The sequence below is a fragment of the Drosophila arizonae genome, chromosome 5, assembly GCF_054131065.1.
Source record: "Drosophila arizonae isolate 15081-1271.41 chromosome 5, UAZ_ARI_1.0, whole genome shotgun sequence".
In the NCBI taxonomy this organism is placed as follows: domain Eukaryota; kingdom Metazoa; phylum Arthropoda; class Insecta; order Diptera; family Drosophilidae; genus Drosophila; species Drosophila arizonae.
Genome location: NC_142925.1, coordinates 25,188,131 through 25,209,963, shown reverse-complemented (window position 1 = coordinate 25,209,963; position 21,833 = coordinate 25,188,131). Strand labels below are relative to the sequence as shown.

General features: G+C 40.5%; 1 protein-coding gene across 5 annotated transcripts; it reads right to left on the bottom strand.

The window, feature by feature from the left end:
• Positions 1 to 66: 66 nt before the first annotated feature.
• Sobp (Sine oculis-binding protein) lies at positions 67 to 20,895 on the bottom strand. Of its 5 annotated transcripts, XM_089472228.1 has the most exons (5): positions 20,558 to 20,895; positions 19,109 to 19,443; positions 18,604 to 18,794; positions 4,739 to 5,189; positions 67 to 2,214 (listed from the first exon to the last, which is right to left on the bottom strand). In XM_089472228.1, exons 3-5 carry the CDS (start codon positions 18,730 to 18,732, stop codon positions 248 to 250), a joined length of 2,547 nt encoding a protein of 848 aa, XP_089328354.1. In that variant the 5' UTR covers positions 18,733 to 18,794; positions 19,109 to 19,443; positions 20,558 to 20,895; the 3' UTR covers positions 67 to 247. The 5 variants fall into 5 exon arrangements, with proteins under 5 accessions (XP_089328354.1, XP_089328352.1, XP_089328353.1 ...); XM_089472226.1 differs by lacking the exon at positions 19,109 to 19,443 and having other exon boundaries at positions 20,384 to 20,895; XM_089472227.1 differs by lacking the exon at positions 19,109 to 19,443 and having other exon boundaries at positions 20,428 to 20,895.
• Positions 20,896 to 21,833: the final 938 nt, after the last annotated feature.

Below are 21,833 nucleotides of genomic sequence, written 5' to 3'. Positions count from 1 at the left end.
TGTTAAGCCATTCTGCCTATGATTTCTGTTAAATGAAAAAATTTAGCTTTAAAACACACTTGTACGTATATTTGTAATAATTTATTCATTCAATTAATTTTTTTTGCCTGCACTATGTGCCAGTACACTTCATCGTTTAATATTATTATGTTTATTTAAGTCAGCACGCATACATTTATAATATAAGCTAATATTTGATAAGGGCTACTGCTATATCTAGTACGCTTCTATACTTAGGCCTAATACACTACTTTTTTGTTTGTTTAGCACTGTCGTTGCTGTTCATATTGCACACTTCTCTCTCCTCTTCTTCTTTGCTGCTTCCATTGTGGTTATTGTTGTTGTTGTGATTGCTGCTGCTGCTGTTGCTATTGCTATTGCTGTTGTGTGCATCGACTGCCTCCAGTTCTCGCAGCGTAATCTTCTGGAAATCACAATCGATTATTCTCTTGCGCTTGCGCAGCGGCCGAGTGCTCTCCGCCGCTGCAGCAGAGCCGCTGCTGCCCACCGCTGTGGGTGAAGTGGGAGTGGCCTCCCTGGTCTCTTTGGTTTGGATGAGCGTGCGTTTGGTCTGCAGTCGCGTTATCTTCAACTTGGGCAGCTTCTGTGTCTCTGCTTCAGCAGAGCTGTTGGCATTGCACCCGCCCGCCTCTGACTCCACATTGTGCAGAACGACGCAGTGCGTCGTCTCCCCCAACATGTCTTGTGAGGAGTCTGTGACGGGCGACGTCGCTGGCGATGGTGTTGTTCTAGTTTTCGTTGTCTTTGGTATTGATTTTTGTTCCTCCTCCCGCTCCTGCTCCTGCTCCGGCACCTGCTCCTGCTCCTGATCGAGTTCCCGCTCCTGTTGCTGTTCCAGCTCCTTCGGCTGCTCCACCTGCTGCTCCTCCGTTTCCATTTCCAGCTCTGGCTTGGCCTTACTGCAGTCCAGTGGCTGTGGCTGCTCCTCAGCAGCCGTCGTCGAACGCTCCTCATCGAAGCGCTTGCGCTGCTCGGGAGTAAGGTGCGCCTTGTAGAAGTCCACGACGGGCAAGGGCACGGGTATGGGTATGGGCAGCGGTATGATAATAGGATACGGCACCATCACAGTCACTGGCGGAGCGGCGCCAAGCAGAGCACCCAGCGCTCCATGCAACTCCGGCTGCAGCTGCGGCTGCATCTGCGGCGGCGGTCCGAAGTGGGCGCCGAAGCCACGCGGCAGCATGCCCGGCGGAGGAGCGAGGAAGGGATGGGGCGGCGGTGGTGCAGGTCGGGCGCCAAACGGATGGCCCAACATTCCATTTGTCGCTGAGGCGAAGTAGCCAGCAGGCAGGCCAGCGGTGGGCCGGCATGGCATAGCCGGCGGCAGCTGCTGTGGATGCTGCTGCTGCGGTGGCTGCTGCTGCTGCGAAGGCTGCTGCTCCTGCATGGGCGACAGTGGAGGCAACGGCACACTGGAACCAGCAAAGTCTGCGCTCAGCGTGGGCGGCTGCGGCTGCTGCTGTTGTTGTTGCTGTTGCTGTTGCTTCTGCAGCAGGCTGGCAACAGTCTCCGAGCCGGCACCGACCACACGATGCGGACGCTTGCGTCGGCCCGGTTTGGAGCCGGAGTGGAGCGCGTGGTGGCGCTGCTGCGGAGCCGGCGTTTGGGGTGCCGCAGTCAGGGGGGTTGTCTTCTGCGCCAGCAGCTTGGACACGGGCGCCACTGAGATCAGAGGTTTGCTTGGATGGGTGGGAGGCGTGTGGCAGGGCGAGCTCCGCTTGGAGGCGGTCGCGGAGGCGGAGGCGTTCGCAATGCACACAGCCGCCGGCCCGGGCGACACCGAAATGGTGGATGCGGGCGAGGCCGAGCGACTGCGGCAGTTGCGCAGCCACAGATCGGGCGTAATGAGGCCCGCTCCGTCGCCAGCGGCCGCGGCCTCCAGACCCTGGTCGCGCAGGTGCGGATTCATGTCCAGGTGCGCCTGCGTCTCGTTGCAGAAGATCTGCATCTTGTACTGGTTGAGACACTTCTCCGAACAGAACTGCAGCTGCGATGCGCCGTCCTGGAAGTCCACATAGCTCACGGCGTGTCGCACGTGCTTGCACCAGTCGCACGTCTTGGCCTTCTTGAAGGACGCCCGGCGACTCTGCGCGAAGCAGGACTCGGAGCAGTAGCGCGGCCCGTCCGTGCTCGTCAGATAATCTGGCGCATTCTCTGCGATCGGGCGATGGCACCAGCAACAGTTGTTGTAGTCTGCAAAACAAGCCAAAGAGAGAGAGAGAGAGAGAGATAGAGAGAGGTTACCACAAATGAAGTATTGAGAGGCGCTTTTAATATGGGAAATTGCTTTGTGAAGATGTGTGCATCAAGCAGATGAGGACGGTGAGGTACCATTATTTTTGACCAGGGAGAGGATTTCAGTTACAACTTCTCAAAAAAGATCCCAACGTCGTATGTGTGTGTGTATGTGAGGAGGTGCTTTATGCTATGCATGTACATACGTGTAAGATAAACTACAATTATCATCAGATCACACACACACACGAGTTTATCTCTCAGTCGAGCATACTCTCCAAGAGCACTCTTCGTTGTGTCTTGTTAAGTTGAATACAATTTTTCATTTCAATGATATGCATGCGGCCTTTCCCGTGAAATATTGTAATTTTCCCCTAATTTCCCCAACCTGAGATTGTCGTACCAATGTCCGGCATTTTCGGCGCTATTGACGCTTTTGGCAGCTAATGGAATCCATACTCGCGTATTTCTCCCATTGCTGACATTTTTAATAATATATGATATTTTCTCGATCTGCCCTGCTATATTTTGGGCGTATTGATGGTAGTTTATATTTCCAACAGTCAAATTTTGATAATTGAGTTACTGCTAACCTCCTCTATCGATGACCCACAAAATTTGTTCCGTCTCTTTTTTTTAGTGTAAGCATTCAAAATTTACAGTTACGCTACTTATAGCTCGTTCTAAGAACTGGCCAAACATTATGTGTCTGCGCCCATTAGAGGTGTGGCAAATCGGGAAAAACTGCATTTTCTACAGTATTAGAGCTAGAAGCTCAAAATCTTGCTGATAGCATCCTCTATTAATTTGCACAAGAAGAATATAGGTAGACACGTACAGTGAGGAACATTAATATATGTATATCAATTGAGTGCGTGGAAAATCAAAAAATGGGGTGTTAATGAGTATTCTGCAGTTGGTAACGGCCGACTGCAGCATTCTTACTTGTTTTTTTAAGAGCTTTGTTTAAATTACTAAAACTATTATTATTTCAAGATAGTCAAATATTTTCTAATATCTCAATTATTTACGGCTTTATTTAGGGATATATATAAATCAATAGTGCGAAATAAGACTGTACAAACATCCACAAAGTTCCTCTCAACTGACGCAACTACTAGATTCCGTTACCAGAATGGGCTGCCCTTGTCCTGGTCTGTGCCTAGCTCCCAGCTCCATTTCCATTTGCTGGCAAGCACAGCCCATACAATACTCGATTTTCGAAATTTGTAAACCATCTCTGGGTCTTAATGAATCTGTTGTTTGATAATGCAGCTAGCATCGATAGCCAAAAAACAACAAAAAAGAGAAGAAGGAAAAAACAGAGAAAAAAACTGCCAAACCCAGTTGATGGCAAAGTTAGCAAAGTTTCAAACCTGTCTGCTCGCAAAATTCGCATAATGATTGACTTTCAGCTGTGAGTCGTCGAAAGAGAAAAAGAGAGGAGAGAGGAGGGAGGAGGAGAGGAGCAGACGAGAGGAACTTTTCATGCCGAGCACAAGTCGAACTTATCAGGTTGCAAGAAATACAGATAACAGCAGCAGCAACAACAGACCCAAACAATGCAGAGGGCACAGAATTTATGATTTCTTCTTTTGGGGGGGGGGGGGAAGAGGGCTGTCCAAAACAAGCTAAATAGTTGTATATTGATATATCCAGCAATTAGGAGGGCTATATTATTGATATAATCCCAGCCAGACAATCAGTCCGTCGGATTATCTGGCCGTTAATTACATTTGTTATGAGTTTCAAAATACTTTTCCAGCATTTTCATTGCCGCTGCGGAAGTGAGCGTGGAATGGTATTATGCGATGTCCAACTGTTTGTCTGTCTGGCTATTCATTGTTGAAAGAACATTTTTTCGGCAATATTAAAGCTACACCCTTGACATTTCCAATAATTACTAGATTGTCAGGTCGCCCAGGTAAGATTGAGATTACATATTTTCAAATTATTTATTTCAATACAAAAATTGTATTTTTTCGACACATCAAATTTGTAACAAATATGAATTTATATATTGACATCTGCAAAATGAAGTAATGCGATGCATTGCACAGATTTACAGGTGGTCGAATGTTTACATTTGCGTTATTTTCTAATAATACATAGGATAAAACGTGAGCATGCTATATCTTTTGATATCCCGTTGTAAATAGGTCCTCTTCAGATGGACCTATAGTTGGCTCATTGCAAATCAAATTATAATTTTCTATTTCGGACTATGAACAAGTATTATATAGTCGGTCCTGCCCGACATGACAGAACATGAGTTGTCTCCATGAGTTGTTTATGGAGCGGGTGTCTCCAAACCTGACATACATATTCTTCAGCCCTCAATATTGATTAATCTGAATTTTGTGCATATTAAAGCCCTAAACAGTAAATGACAAACTATCGTAATGAAATATATATGAACTGTTCCAGGTCTTCTTTAGGCAGTTCTTGGCAGGGTATACAGAAGTCGGACATCCACACTCACCTATTTTCTCCTCAGTATGCGATGTCGTCAGGACTGTGGCTGACGGCTTGCCAATTGAATGGGGACTCTTGGAGTCATCCTCTCGCGAGCTGCGGGTATCGTGATCCGATGGAGTTGTCGTATTGCTGTGGCAGTTCAAGTTGCTCGCCTTGCGATTGTTGCAACTGTTGTTGTTGTTATTGTTGCTATTACTATTGTTGTTGTTGTTGTTGTTGTTGTTATGGAAAGCTGCTGCCAGAGCGCTGCTGCGACTGCTGCGAAGATGACTGCGTTGCTGCTGCTGCTGCTGTTGTTGTTGTTGTTGTTGTTGCTGCTGCTGTGTGGCAACCGCTGCGGCTGCAGCGCTCTGTAGTAGACGCGACGTCTTGGCCGTCAGATCCAGGCGATCCACATCGACGCCATCGAAGCCATACCAGCCGAGCAGCTCGTTCATCGTGTGCTGCGCGAATTCCTGGAACGAAGCAGAGCCAGAGACGAGGAATGATTTACAGATTGTGTGGCATGCCAAGGGTATTCGGTGACGCAGTTCAGCCGAATGCTGACACAGTTTCGGCATTTCAATTCCTAACTGCTGAACAGAACTGAACTAGCTAACTTCAAAGCTGAGAGCGTGCCAAGCAGAGCTATCTTTTCCTTCTGGCAATTCAATACGACAGAGAGAGATAGAGAGAGAGAGAGAGAGAGAAAGGGAGTATTAGAGAGAGAGAGAAAGAGAGAAGCAGACAGCAGCGCAGGTGCAGCTCACTGAGCCGCATAATTGTGGCTACTTGGCTACTTCTGACTTCGGCAGCAACCGCAACTTGCTGCAAGTACGGTGCCAGCTAGCTGCATCTGTGATTAGTGCTGTAGTATTGGACTTTTAATCTGGTTTTAAAACCATTCTTATTTGTATAAATGATTTGACCCAAAAAGAATTTCGCACAGAATTTTATTTTATTGCTTATTGAAAAGACTCAAAATATTATATATATTATATATATATATATATATATATCTGTATATGAATATATCATTATTATCAAAGAAATACAGCTATTAGCTTTTTAAAAGTACAAAAGTTCGATAAAAAATTATCAGAATATTCATAAAGCATCAATATATCAATATAAGTATCTGTATATCAATACATATATCGTCTTTTTTTGAAGTACTAATATTCTATTGGAGATAATTCAATTTTATCATTATGCAACACCAATCAAATCGATGCTTTTGTTGAAAGACCCCTTAAGACCCGTTGCACGCGTGGGATCTTAAATTGAGGATGCAATTTTAATGCAACTCTTGAAAGCACTTCTGAAAGTGTATTTTTAATAAGTTATTCTCAATCAGGTGCGGCTGGCACTAAACCCCATTTGAAATTAATAACTTTGATGAAACTTGCAGCACACACAGACACGCATACACACACACACACACATGCACAGGCGCATACATAAGGATATCAGCTAACACACACGCACCCACAAAACAAAAGTTTATAATGGTAGCCAAGAGGTAAAAGGGGTGAGGATGGGCTGGGAAGGGGAGGGGCAAGGCCGGGTGGGTCGGAGTGACTGGCAGAGATTCCAGGTGGGTTAGAGGCGAACGGACCCCGTATAATCCTTTCTGTTGCCGTTATTGTTGTTGTTGTTTCTGTTCCTTTTGCAATGGGATCTGGCTTGCGGCAGCTGCAGTTCCCCCACCCAGATGCTGGGCATGACATCGATATGCAATGGGCCAATGAATATGAGTGTGCATCTGTGTGTGTGTGTGCGTGTGTGTGCAGCCTTTTTGCATATAATACTCTTTTAAAATGCAACAACAACCAACCGAGTGTGTGTGTGTGTGTGTGTATGTGTCTGATCGAATTGGAGAGGCAGTTCAAAAGCGCAAGGAGCTTGGCTGCGGCTTTTAAAGTTTGTTTCGGGCTTTTCGTTTCTTGTTTCTCGTTTCTTGAAATGAAACAAACCAAAATGATACAAGCATGTTTGTGGATGTATGTGTGCATGTATGTGCAGTCTCTGTGTGGATACAGAAACATTTCACACAAGGCTACGCAACTGCATTAAGACGTATCAAATTACATTGAAATTCTCATATTCAAAGTCGTCATTGTTGTTATTGTTGATTGTTGTTGTTGTTGTTGATTTCGTTCCAGTCAAAAGCAAAGTGTCAAAAAGAAGGCAGAGACGTTGCTTGAAAGGGGACAGCTAAATGTAGTTGGCAAAAGTACAGAAAGAAATTGGCGGAATGTGTTGAAACATACTTTGAATTACATATGTGAGATTCGAACTCTTGAATTTAGTTTTTATATTTTATAAGGTTTTCTGTTTTGTTATCTTTAAAATAAAGTTCAGTTGCAACTTGCAAGTGTACTCAATATTGAGAAAAACTTTTCATTTGTACTTGATTGGTGAATTAATAGATGGAATCTGAATAGAATTTTTAAATATTCACTGACTTTGCTTAAGTAACACTGAAACTATTCAAAAAGTGTTTTATAAATTTTCAATATATTTGGTATTTTTGGGTATATTTAAAAAGAGTATATCGGACGATGTTTAGGGTGTGTACCAGTTGTTACCAAAATCCGAATATGACTGAAATGAATTGACTCTCAGGAACATCACTGGTTCGCTTGCCAACAATCTTGATTGTCAATTGATAATATTTTATAATATTTAATTAATAGATCCGGGAACTTGAAAGTAAAGATTCTTTGAAAATCTAGAAGCTGCAGACAATTTCCTAGTAATATTTGAGCCCCTTTCCAGCTACGCCACTGCATTCGAAGGCAGGGCGAGAACATTTTTGGTGCTTCTGAGGAATGCTAAATTACTCATACGACATGTGGCCAGTGCTGACATGACCGCTGACAGCTCGAATGCGACAAGAACAACATGCAGCTTGTGGGCGTGGCAGCCGACTGACATTTGTATTTTTATAAGTATTTCTTTTGTTATTGTTTTCGCTTCTTTTCTTTTGCAAATCTTGCGCAAAGCGTTTATTGTGTAAATTATTAATGGCGAATCGAATGAATCACTGTGAGGTGTGAAATCTATGCCAATGTCTCTTGACGGCTAACTTCGTTCACTGGCTGCAGCTTGGCTTTTGTCATGCGACACCGAGATGCATTGGACCCACGTGGCCCACTGTACCCGCTGCACAGTGGACAGTGAGCAGTGGACATTAACTCACGCAAAAAGATGCCCAATCAGATGCCGGCAGAAGCGCTCACACGCTCGCTTGACTCAGGCAGCAGCTTTGGGCCAAGCTTGTTGTTGTTGTTGTTGCTGTCTGTAGGGTATTAACAATTCGCACGATACAAATCTTGTGACTGCGCTGCAAGGCGTATCGATTACACGCCTCAGGTGCGACCTCATCGCTCTGTGCGTGTGGAGCGGGGCTAGGGCAGGAGCTATCAGGCGACAGGGGTAGGGGTAGGGAAGAAGGGGTAGGGGCAGGCTGGGAGACGCACGCCCAGCTCAAGTTCAGCTCAGTCGCAGTCACAGTTACTCGCAAAGCCAAGTCCAACTGCGCGGTAATTGGAGGCGCATTGCTGTTAGCTCTTAGCATATTATTTCCACCTTTTGATACCTCTCTCTCTCGCTCTCGCTCTCTCTATTATAATCTCTCTCTTTCGCGTTCTCTCTGCCCCTCCTATGTCTTTTTCTGTGGGTTTTTAATATCATTTGACTGTTAATTTATGTTTGGTTTTTAATTTCTGATTTGTGCGTTCGCCTGTGCACTGTTGGCTGGGGGAGTGGGGATGCGGGTAGCGGGCGGCATTACGGCCAGAGACGAGAGAAAAGGCGTGGCACAAGCAGAGGGGGAGGGGGTGGTCTACAGGCAGCCTCCAGCTACGACGACGACGACGACATTTAAACTTGTGCTCAGTGCAAGCGCTGAAATTCTAAACCGAAATGCGAATAAAAATCAATTAATTAAAAAATGAAATTGTATGCCCTTTAGTATTGTTGCTATTGTTGCTGTTGTCGCTGTATTTGTTGCCCTGGAGCTTTATCTGTCTGTTTGCTATTCACTTGCCTCTCGCCACATTTCCCCTTTTTCTTGAATTTTCATAATTAATGCTGAAAGAATCTGCCAGATACAGTTGGCAATTGCAATGCTATCTCCCTCTCACTCTCTCCATCATTCCCGCTCCCTCTCCCACTCGCCTCCTGTCGCTGTCTCACTGTCTGTTGAATTTCGCAAAATCTCAACTTACAAAAACATATCAAATTTTCGTTTTTATTATGAATCGCGAATGAACTGGAGCTGACTTGACGAGTGTTTTTTTATTTTCTCTTCCTTTTGTTGTTGTATTTCTTCTTTTTTTTTGAATCCAGATCCAAGTAGCAATTCCCGTTGTCGAAGCTATTGTCTACACTGAGAGAAAAGGTTGATATTGAATTTGATGCTGTTACGAAAAGTGCATAGCCAGTCAAACAAAAATTTATTTGGAAGCTCTTTGAGTCAACCATAAATCAATCATCTATCAACGAAACACAAATCAATCGTTAATTTTATTAACATATACATAAAAATGGCATTAAATTATAGTCAGTCCCTCATCAATTAATAAAAAAGTTGCAGCAAGACATTATAAAATAAACCATCAATCAATCATGTAGATCAATCATGTAGAATAATTAAATTAAATAAATGTCCAGTCAATCATAATCATAATTTATAGGTCATTAATCAATCAATCATCAATCACAAATAAACTACCAATCAATCAGTAATAAATCAATAATTAATCAAAACAATCATTCATCAATCAAACTCTTGGATAAATCACAGCAGTATTGTAATCATTGAATGACTCAATCGATTGGGAACTTCGTATTTGATTTATGGTTAGTCATATATATTTTATCAATCATAAATCAATCAGTTATTCACAAATCATCAATCACGTGAAGAAGTTCTAAGTCTTATAGAAACTCCTTAAGCACTCGAATGTAAGAAATAACTCCTGCTGCATATATAGCATAGATTTAGCCACAGCCAGTGCACGGGGCTTGGGGCCTGGAGCTCGAGGCTTGGGGTCTGTGTGTCATGCGAGTCGGCCACATTAATACGTGTCTACGGTTACTCAAAAAGAAACCTAATAGAATAATGTAAAGTATACTCTGGCAATGGCTAACGACGGAGACGATGGGCAACCCAATACGCTTATAATAACTCACCCTGAACCCCGTAAACTGAACTCGGCTCAGCTTAGCTCAACTGAGCTACTGCTGCTGCTGCTGCTGCTTCTGCTGCTGTTGCTGTTGCTACTGCTGCTAGAGCGAACTAAACCAAGCTGCACTGAAGAAGAGGATGGAGACGGAGGCGTTGCTGGGGCCGCACCACCAGCAGCGCCACCAACAGCACCACCCCAAAAATAGCAGCAATAACAACAACAAATTCTAGAATTACGCTAGTTTTCTCAACGTTAAGACACATGCATGACTGTGAGTGTATACGCGTATGTGTATGTGCATGTGTATGCGCATGTGTTTGTGCATGTGTGTGTGTTATGCACAAAGTCAGTCGGTTTTTAGTTTGTTGTAATCGAATATCGATAGCTCGGGATTGAATGACGCGCGTCCTTCTTTTGAATTCTTACATGACATACTTGGGAGCTAGCTATCTCTCTTTCTCCTTCTCTATCGTTGTTGTCTTTGTTTCTGTCTCCCTCTCTTTGTATCTGTGTGAATTTTCAGTTTTCCTCATATGTTCTTGTTGTTGCTGTTTCGCAACTCAATATTTTATTTCATTTTAATGTGTGTACATCAGATATGGGTTGGCTCTATATGGATCTGAATGACACACATACATAGATACTTCCATACATACATACATGTATACTCTATTACAATGACCTTTATGCTGCAGAGAAGATTGACTGTTAGCACAGCTATTTATTTTATAACACTTTATTTCTTGGGTATTTTTCTGACATTAATAATAATAATTAATAATAAACAATAGCTAAATTAGCATTTTACTATACTTTATATACTTATAGCTGCTTTAAAAACCTTCTACGTCCTGGACTTGCCAAGTGGAGACTGATATAGGCACTGGAACTCAAACTAATTTATTATTATTATTATTTTTTTTTTTAACAATAAATATTTCTTTAGTTATTATTTTTAGTTCATTAATACAAATTTAGAATAATTTTCCTTTTCTTTTTTATTTTTTTTTTGATATATGTAGATATGTTTAATATTTATTTAGTCATAGCCGTGACAGATTTAGCTGATATTTCCCTGTTGAGAGTTCGCTCCACTCTTCGGCCTCTTCCATCTCGAATTCTACACTCTGTCTTACCCATTGCTTTGTGCATTTCTATACTCACTCAACACAAAAGAGCCACTCATTGCACTTGATGTCAGAGGAAACGGCAGCGCAGCGGCAGCTGCTGCTGTTCAACTCGAGCGCCATCTGGCGTATGGCAGAGTCAACAGAAGTCGCAGCAGGTCGCAGCGTGACCCAGCACTACTCGTCCTCCGCCTCCTGCCCGCTCCTGTACTATCCCCGCATAATGTCGCCCACTGAGTATCTCAAATTAATTTAACGTTATTTTAATTTGAGCTGCTACCATTTCGCTCTAACTAACGTGGCACAAGAGCGCCACCTGTGAAGTAGGGGCTATCTGACTGATGCTGCTGCCTCCACAGGGTGCCTCACGTTACGCTCGCCCTCCAGCACCCGCTATGCGTGTGTGTGTTGGCAACTGCATTTGCTGGTGTTTTCGTCTAGAATTTATCATATTCTATTTTGTTTGTAATACAATATGAGACGCTGTTATTAAAGTTCTGCTGCTGCCGTGTCATTTGAGCTCTGCCTGCGCCTAACCCCACCCGCACACACACGAACTCCACCCCGCCACCCCCTTGCTGCTGATGCTTATCAATAGAGGAGAGGACTTTGAGTGGCTGCTAGGCCAGCGTTGTCATTGTGCTTGTAACCTAATACCCTGCCCCACAGAAGGCTATACGTATAACTCGGATATGAATGTGCGTGGGCAAGTGTAAGTAAATAGTTGAAGAACCTTGGGGCTTACCTTAACTGGATACCTCTGCATGATATAGAAATATACTATGCTATACCTATAATCGACAGATATTTAAAAGAGCTGGAGAGCCTAAATCAAATAAACATATTTCGATATATACAATGAGAAAATTTCAATTAACTAAATCAGCTTTTAAAGTAGTTTATCATTTTATTCAAAATGAACTGGCTCACGAAGGAAGTGGTTTCCAAAATAAGAGAGACCAGCCCTTAATAGAAAAATCTGTTGGGAGCTTAAGAAATATTTAACTGGTTCATCTTATTAATAATAAACTGATTCATTAAATTAATAATTAATCTTTTTTAATTTATTCAACATTTATTAAGTGTCCAGATTTTTAATCTAATCTAAATTCTGTATGCTGTTAGGATCTGTATATCTATGTGTTACATTTAGACTTTTTCTTTGACTTTTAATTTTTTTATTTACATAGTTAGATAACTTTCTTGAATACTGATATTAGAAAACAAATTTCAAATTTAATAAATGTTCCCTAATTCCAAATCTCAAAGATTTACTCAAAGTTTAAAAAAGATCTGGATAATATTAATATTCAAAATTAGTTTGAAATATTTTACTCAAATTCCATTGAAGAAGAGAAAGGTCCCTCTCATATTCAACTCTATTTGATGGTATCTCCATAAATAACTTAAAGTACTAGTTCTTTACGTCAAGTTCGCATGAGGGTCAAATGTGTGTTCTGCGTCTAGTTGAGCAACAGTTATGGTTGTCAATACCGATTACTACGCCCATTGGCCGTTATTAATATATTACTACCTCAACATTAGCCTTTCGGCTGAAATGCGCGAAAATTGTCAATACGCGAGGGTAGTCATTGAAGTTCATATTTACATGGTGAAGAGCTCACCCAGTGTGAATTTATTTATACCATTTTATAAATTATACCATCGTATAAATAAATAAATATATCGCTTAAAGCGATGTCTTGGTTGGTCCCCATACAAACTTATATGAAAGAGCCTCCACTTAGTACGACAATAACGCTTATACCGACAATATTTTTCAATCAAATGAAGACAAAACATTTAAGCATAATAAGCCTCTGCTAGAAATGGATATATGTATGTATTTATCAGTGATCAGTACTCTTTCTGGCGTGCGTAGCAGCGACAGAAATGCTGCTAAGACAGAGAGAAGCAAACTGCATACGTCATACAAATGTGTTTCTATACTATGTTAATGAAGCAATTTATACATTTTTTTTTGTTTTGATTAAAAAATCAAATGTTTTTATGTTGAAACCCATTACGAAAATGGCAACCGTAAAAAAACGAAAAAAAAATATTTGTGTGCCCCTTCTGGTTTAGGCGTCCTTCGGGTATAGCAACGTCGTTATAACCGGACTCCACTGTATTTTATATATTTATTTATACAATGGACCCTCGGTTAAGGATCGCCTCGGATAACGAACATTTCGTATAACCAACTTGTTATTAATGCTTGGCATAACGACGAACAACAAATTTGAAAAATTCCCTTCTGTGCTAAACAACGAAATAGTGCAGATTCCCACTTTTAGAAACTGTTATTATTAAATAAGAGTTGGAATAATTAAAACTGTGATTCTGATTAAATTTATTAACTGCATTATACAATATTCACTTTTTGAAACAACGGAAAAAGATTACTAATTTTTTTTTTATTAAATCCTTTTCATGTTGTATCGAGTTGTAAATTACTTATAATTTTTATACGATCATTGTGGAACTGATCGGACTACTAATTATTTATCTACGAAGCTCCAGTATTTCTAGATTAACTCCAATTTCCTTTTTAAATTCTGTTCCACTTAGACTAGACAGTGCAGTTTATGAACTGTGTTGTAATTGGACATAGATACATAAATACATATCTGACACTGTATAGTGCCCTAAAAAGCTTTGGCTTTGTAAGTATATCTATGGAACTTTGAACAACTTTAGCAGCACCCCACGTGGGTATTTGTTAAGGGTGTTCCTTTTCGCATATCCTTTCGAGACATTGGGCTCGGCGCGAATGAGTTCGGTTCGGTTCAGTTCGGTTTGGCTTGGAGCGGCGACGAGTCGCTGTCATAAAGCGGAAACCTTGAAGCGTATCGTCTTACTACAGTCCTATCCAATTGCACCCATGAGACGCGTTAATGCTGCTCTTGTTGTTGTCATTGCTTGGTTTTAATTATGTTGTCTGTTATGTTCGCTTTTCACTCTCCATTAAATTTGTGCCGCTCTCTTTGCAGCGAATGCAGCTCATAATTATGCCACGGCCATTGAGCCCGGCTAAAAGAAAAACTCCGTTCGATTTTCACACTTAAGTTCATTTTCTATCAGATCGAAAGTGTTGCATACTTCTTGGACCGCCAATTGGTAGATGTTAAAGGGTCCATCGCAGTATGTGTCATTACTTATCTTCACTTATCTTCTCAATAATTAGTATAGCCAATTCAGCAATCAAGCAAATTATATAGTATTTTTGGTACTGTTCAAAAACCTTTCTTGGACTAGCAATGGATAGCAGCATAAAGAGTAAAATTAAGAAACAAGGATACACTTTAAATATTTGTGAATGTTTACGTAATAAGATTTGGGTATTTCGAATTTTATTTTAGCGAAGTACGTTAATTCCTTGAATCTATCGATTTCGATACCAACTGAAGCAAAGTTGCCGACTTATAAGTGATGAGATGAGCAGAGCCAATCGGGCTCCAATCGAAGCGTAGCCAGAGAGAGCCACACTAAAATATGAAAAACAAAAAGTACCCAAAATACAAAAAAAAAAAAAAAACAAGTAAAAAAGCTCTAGTCGAGACTGCTCGACTACGAGATCCCCTGAACCCTTGGAGCAATAGATATTTCAATAATTTTTCGCGTCATTCAGCTTACATAAGAAACACGACACGAACTGCGAACTGCGAACTGCGACACACATACACTCGCACATGCATACACACACAAACGCACACACAGGCACACATACACACACACGCATACAGACACACATACACACACACATACACACACACATACACAAACACATACACACACAAGCACCCACGCATAAACACGCATGGGCTGCAGTGTGCGCTTACTATGAGAACTTAATTGTTTAATAACTTTTTTTATGGACGTACGATCTTCATGAAACTTTCAGATTATGATTATAACATGAATATACATGTAATTGTTAAAGCACAAGTCTCTAGTATTTGAAATACGCTTTTTACAAAAGTGAGGGTGAGGGGGTGAATTTAGAGGTGGGGGTAAATTTTAACAAAAACCGAAATTGTATAAATTGCATATAAGCATACATTAAAAATTTGGAGACTCTAGCAATAAAGGTGTAGAAGATATAATTTTATAACTGGGTTTCGATAAGGTTTTTTATCGATAAAAAAAAGATCGGGTTGAGTTATCGATTTTTAATGATAAACTTGATATGCGCGCTGTAATTACGGACATTTGAAAACAAATTTGAAGTCTCTAGCTCTTATATCTTCTGAAATCGACGCGTTCATACATACGGACAGACGGACAGACGGACAGACGGACAGACGGACGGACGGACAGACGGACAGACGGACAGACAGACGGACAGGGCCAAATCAACTCAGCTCGTCGCCCTGATCAAGAATATATATACTTTGTGGGGTCTGCCACGCCTCCTTCTGCCTGTTACATACATTTCAACAAAACCATTATACCCTGATTTCCCATTGAAAATGGGTTCAGGGTATAAAAAAAAAAAATACAAACCTGAACTCAATCCCAACGCAGCTCCATTCATTATAATAATTTTTCTGTTTAATAATATCATTGCGCTCAACTGCAAGCCAGCGGCTACAATTTCAATTTACCGATCCGATTACACGTGCAACAACAACAGCAAAGACAACAACAGCTACAACAAGTAAGAAAGCTCCAGTCGAGACTGCTCGACTAGGAGATACCCTGAACCCTCCAAGCTGATATTCTAAACATTCTGCACTTCTTTTATGCACACATACATACACATGCATCCACACGCACGCATAAGCCTGCGCTCTGCTAACTGCGCAGTAAGCAGCGACTGCGCTTGGGCTGCGCTGCAGTGTGGGCAATATTATGAGAATTTATTTGTTAAATAATTTCTTTTGTAGACATACGATCTTAATGAAACTTTTAGAGCGTAATCATATGGTGAATATGTGTGTATATTCCAAAGCCCAAGTCTCTAGTATTTGAAATACGCTTTTTACAAAAGTGAGGGTGAGGGGGTGAATTTAAGGGTGGGGGGTAAATTTTAACAAAAACCGAAATTGTATAAATTGCATATAAGCATACATTAAAAATTTGGAGACTCTAGCAATAAGGGTGTAGAAGATATAATTTTATAACTGGTTTTCGATAAGGTTTTTTATCGATAAAAAAGATCGGGATGAGTTATCGATTTTTAATGATAAACTTGATATGCGCGCTGTAATTACGGACATTTTAAAAAAAATTTGAAGTCTCTACCTCTTATATCTTCTGAAATCGACGCGTTCATACATACGGACGGACGGACGGACGGACGGACGGACGGACGGACGGACGGACAGACAGACGGACAGGGCCAAATCAACTCAGCTCGTCGCCCTGATCAAGAATATATATACTTTGTGGGGTCTGCCACGCCTCCTTCTGCCTGTTACATACTTTTAACAAAACCATTATACCCTGATTTCCCATTTTCAATGGGTTCAGGGTATAAAAATGTTGATGCGGCCGCCGTCAACGTAGCTGCTGCTGCTGCTGCTGCTGCTGCTGTTATTGTTGTTGTTGTTGTTGGTGTTGCTGCTGTTTGTCATTCGCGCGGGTCTCTGGCATTAAATTAATTTTGCTCATTTGGCGAAAAACTTACACACACACACACACACACACACATTGAGAGTGATAGAGAATGTTGGTAGAACGAGAAGAAGGAGAAGGAGAACGAGGTAGAGGTAGAGCGAGGGGCCGGAGTAGCCCAGCGAGCTAGCACAGGCCAAAGAGGTAAGAAGAGACACTGAGACTCAATGCGAGTCGAGGCAGGCAGTCTGCGTCTATTTGCAGCCCACTCGCACACACACACACACACGCACAGACAGACTGACTGAGTGTGGCACTCGTTCACTCACTCGTTAAAATGATTATAAAAATTTATCAATATAAAATTACCAGCGCTGCCTCGGTTTACAGTTAACTCGCACAATGTTGGGGTAATCGTAATTGCAAGACGTCTACGCTTACGGCGACGGCGACGGCGACGGCGACTGCGACGTCAACGCTAGCTGTGCAGGGGATGCCAACTCCGTTTACAACTGCGCTGCGGTGTAACGCTAATTGCAGAGCCGAGGGAGGCTCTAAACGCAACAGAACAGTTATTCTGCAATTTTTGTTATCGCAATGTAAGCCGAGTCGCAAGCTCCAACTGAATGCAGTGGCGTGCAGTGCAGGGAAGGGGGGTCTTCATCTTCGTTAGAGAGAACATTTCATTGCAGTTGCATATTTGAAATTTCGAAATGCTCGCCGCATGCAAAATTGAAATTGAAACTGAACTGAGCTGAATCCGCTTCATCTTGTTGCTGTTAAGGATTCGGATTATTGGGTTTTCAGGCGCATTATTTTTGTGAAAAATTGCTCGGTCGGATCCGGCTGAAACTGTTCTCATGACTTCTCTCGTAATTGGAAACTCATGATGAACTCTTATTTGTTTGGCATCGTATTCAGGAATTGCATCGTGCAATTTCAAAGGTGGAAAATATATTTCTCTAGCCATATAAATAGATTTATGACTAATGCGCAAACGAAATACGCTTTTCCAATAACCGTTTGAATGACATGCAAAGGAAAAGCGATTCATCAGTGATGACCTTTATGTGACCGGGCTGAAGAGTCCTCAATACCCAATTGTTCCAAGCTGTAGATGGCCTAGACATCTACGACTTATTCGAAAAGAAGTCTTTAATGAAGATTTTTAAAAGGATAACTATTATGTATTTTTAAAATCGTTGGAAAAAATAAAAATAGTTAAATAATATTTCCTAAATAGCCCCCCTATTGATCGTATTGAAAAGCTGTATAAGATGGACTATAGTCTAGATAGGTGAAATAGTGGATGGAGAAACAAATATACAAACGGACGGACGGGCGAAGAGTCTAACGGACAGACGATCGAAATAAGATAGCACGAGTAAAAACAGTAATATTGGACCTGAAAGAGGTCTGGAACTGGAACTGGAACAAGGAAGTACTGGTACTGAAACTACAGCAGTTCACTAATAAACGACACTTGTAATGCATTATTAAAAAAAGATTCGCAAAGACTGCGTGCTATTCACCCCGTTGGAATGGCATCGATAAACATTCCGAAAATAGACATAACCAACCGCAATATTTCAACTGCAGTAAAAAATACTCAAAATAAAATGAACATTTGAATAAAAAACATCCTATTATTGTATGAACACCTATCATACAAGAATGTATACTTCGCAGTTTGCTCTATGTTAAGTTGTGAACATTTTCACGAAATTCTCAATTATTTTTGCGTCTTTTTAGATTTTTGTTGTTGTCTTTGCATCCTTGTTATTGAATACTATTTAAAAACAACGTGCAGACAGAAGTAATTAATTATAAATGTGTTTGTTTTGTGCCAAAAATTCAGGTGACGATTACGCGAAATTTACTCGAATAAGTATATATATATATATATATATATATACATTTATGTATGTATATATATTTATGTATGTTTATGTGTGTGTATGTGTGTGTTTGTACGTGGGCTTGTTGATTTCATTCATGAGACTCACCTTTATCTCATCACTGGGCAGCTCTTTCTTGATTTGAACAACGCCGCCTGCCCCAGTTGGGGGCACGACGCTGGTTGCAGCTGCCACATTGCCGTCACGCGAATTCGATGGTGAAGTTTTGGCCGACATTGCTAGCGGGACTCAATTCAATTCCACTTTGTTTTAGCCGATTTCAAACGGGCAACAGGCAACTGAAACGCGAAAAATTACGAGGCGAAAAGCACAATTAATTGAAATTATTTCTTGAAGATTTTTTAATTACACTGGAGTTTTCTTGAATATATATCATAAAAATCTAACTTGTTGCTTGATTCTCGAACTTGTAAGCTTGATTCTCGAACGAAATATCTGCTGAACTCTTATCGCTTGTTTTAAATAGGGAAAGATTCCAATTGATAATAAAGGATTCACAATCATTTATTTTCTGATTACAAGTTTAGGGTTTCCATTCAAACTGATTATATAACTTGTTATTGAAAATGCTACTCCATCAACCTTGAATTACCTTGAATATTGATCAATCAATTTCAAAGTTATTTAGTTCTCTAAAAGTTTACAATTTCTTCGAATTTCAATTATTTTTTTCGTTTTTCTAATGTCACGAAATTCCTGCCCCTGGTTGAGATCACACAGATATTTATTTTCTTCTCGTTTGTAAAGCTAACGATCAATCATGGCACACATTATGAGCCAAACACGCCCACTTCTATACCGCCCCATAATCCGTTTTCTTTTTCTGCTTCTGCTGCTTCTTTTTCTTCTTCTTTGTCTTCGTTTTGGGTCCATAATTAATTACAGCGTCTTCTTAATTTTCACTGAGCGCCTTCGATACGAGTCTCACTAGGTGTGTGTGTGTGTACATGTGTGTGTGAGTTTGTTTGTGTCTATGCTTTGCATATTGTTTCGCATCCATTTGATACGCACGCAAGCAGACGGCGGCAGAGTATTTATATACCCGAACATGTATCTGTAGCCGTGCACACATACACGCGTAGCTGTATTTGCGCGCGTGTATGTGTGAGTGTGCGTGTGTGTGTGTGTGAGCGTGTTTGGTTCGCGCGCACTTTGGTGTCTTGTAATTTAATACCTCATACGAAACGTTACCACCTATCGCATAACACAGCACGCATACACACACAGACTAACACACACACACAGTGTAACACACACACACACTGGTATCTTATTCAAAAATATAATTTACAATAACAAATGCCCAACAAGAGCCAAGTGGATTTTGCCACACATACATACACACATATATTAACAATAAGAGGTAAATACATTTTGAGCGCGAACTTCCTCGAGAACTTTGAATGGAAATCAAGAAGAGTTCCCAAATATATGGGAATATATGGATATTTGGCATTATCTATAGCTATAGCGGTTCTTTTTTGTGTGCCCTATATAGCTTGTAAACGATAAACTTTCAGCAGACTATAATTAATATCTGATCTATACACATCTGCCTCAGCATAATATATCATTTTGGATTAATTTCGAAATGTTCTCACTAAATGCGTTTTTTATTTGCTTTTTACACCTTTGTTTATTAATTCTCATAGGGGCTGCTGTCTTCTATATATGTATGTACGTATATGCAGATACGCTTTAATGTGCTTTTCTTTGTTGATCTTTATCTCTTCTCTCTCACTGAAACAGTTCATTTATTCGCTTTGTTAGCTTTCGCAGATAAAACAGATTTTTTGTTTCATTTTTATTTCCTATTTTTCGAAAAGTATTTCAATTTCAAGGATAATTTTGATGCATCAAAACGTACTCAAATTGATTTCGCTTAAGTATACATATATTTTGGTTATTCACTTTAGAAAATATACATATATGCATATGTATATATTTTCCAATGCAGCGCGCCTGTCCAATATATGTTCCGAAATAGCTTTATATTTTCGACATTATGTATATATTTTGTATGCGGCTGTTTCTCACTCACAATTGCCTTTCTTTTTCCTTTTCGTATTTTTTAATTTATTTATATTTCTCTTTTTTGATTTGATTTTCCGCTTTTCAACAAACACCGCAACCGAACGTCAAGGAAAACCATGCCCAATGCTCATTTTCATTTTCACTTTTCACATGCACACCGCGGCACGAATACGATTTTCCGAAGACTCTTCTGACTGCGTTGATGGCTTGTTTCAGAAACGTTTTTCAGATTCTTCACGATTCTTTCTCTCGCTCGTTTCGCCTTTTCGGTTCTTTTTCAATCATTCGCTCCGAGCGACGTCCGCATGCGGCCGCGTTTCATCAACGTTTGACGCTGGCGGCCAGTGCCATGTGGATTTTACTTAGCCGCTGTTGGCTGCGCCGCACAGTGGTGCAGCAACCACAATTACGCTGTGAAAATATTGCAATGCGATTTTATGCTATGCAGAATAAATTGAAAATAATATTAAGCTTGTAATATAATTAATTTAGTGCAATATAAATTATATTACCAGTATTAATTAATGATTTTAATAATAATAATTTATAATATATATTCGTATAAATATCTTATAAATATATGTTTCATTACATACATACAAGACAAAATTATAATATTAACATTATGATTTTAAACATTTTATATAACATAATCTATCAAATCACCGAACTTCAAATGTTCGTTTAAATTTACCATTCGGCATAAAACAAATGTAGCCGTTTAACTAAATATATAACTTAGAACGATTGAAATAAAATTTACATATGGAAATTGAATTAAAATAATTTTCGGCTTACTAATACAAATACTTTATATGTTGAATATTTATCAAATGATAAATAAATTTAAAGTATAAATTCTACAAATAATTTTGGACTATTTCAATTGAAGTTGCAGAAAATTTGTGATTGAGCAGCTGCAGAGTCATTTGGTATTTTCATACATTCATAATTGATTATTGAAAGCTTATTTTACTTTTTGTGTGTTGTTCATATAGTTTCATAGAGTTTTTCCCCGTTTGCTTTCACTGTGCAGCTGCTGCTTGCGCTCTGCTTCGTGTTGTGGCCTCTGATGCGATTGCGCGCAGCTGTGGGTCCCCCACAGGCGACGACGACTCCCCAGTTCGAGTGGCTGTTGTTGATGACGTATTGAATGTAGAGCGTCCCCAAGCGCCCAAGGGCCCTCTCCCCTCCTCTAGGCCCACACTATCATTCCACATAGCTGCTGACTCTGATGAGTCAAAGTAATGCTAGGAAGAATTTTCCGTCTCATGAAAACGAAA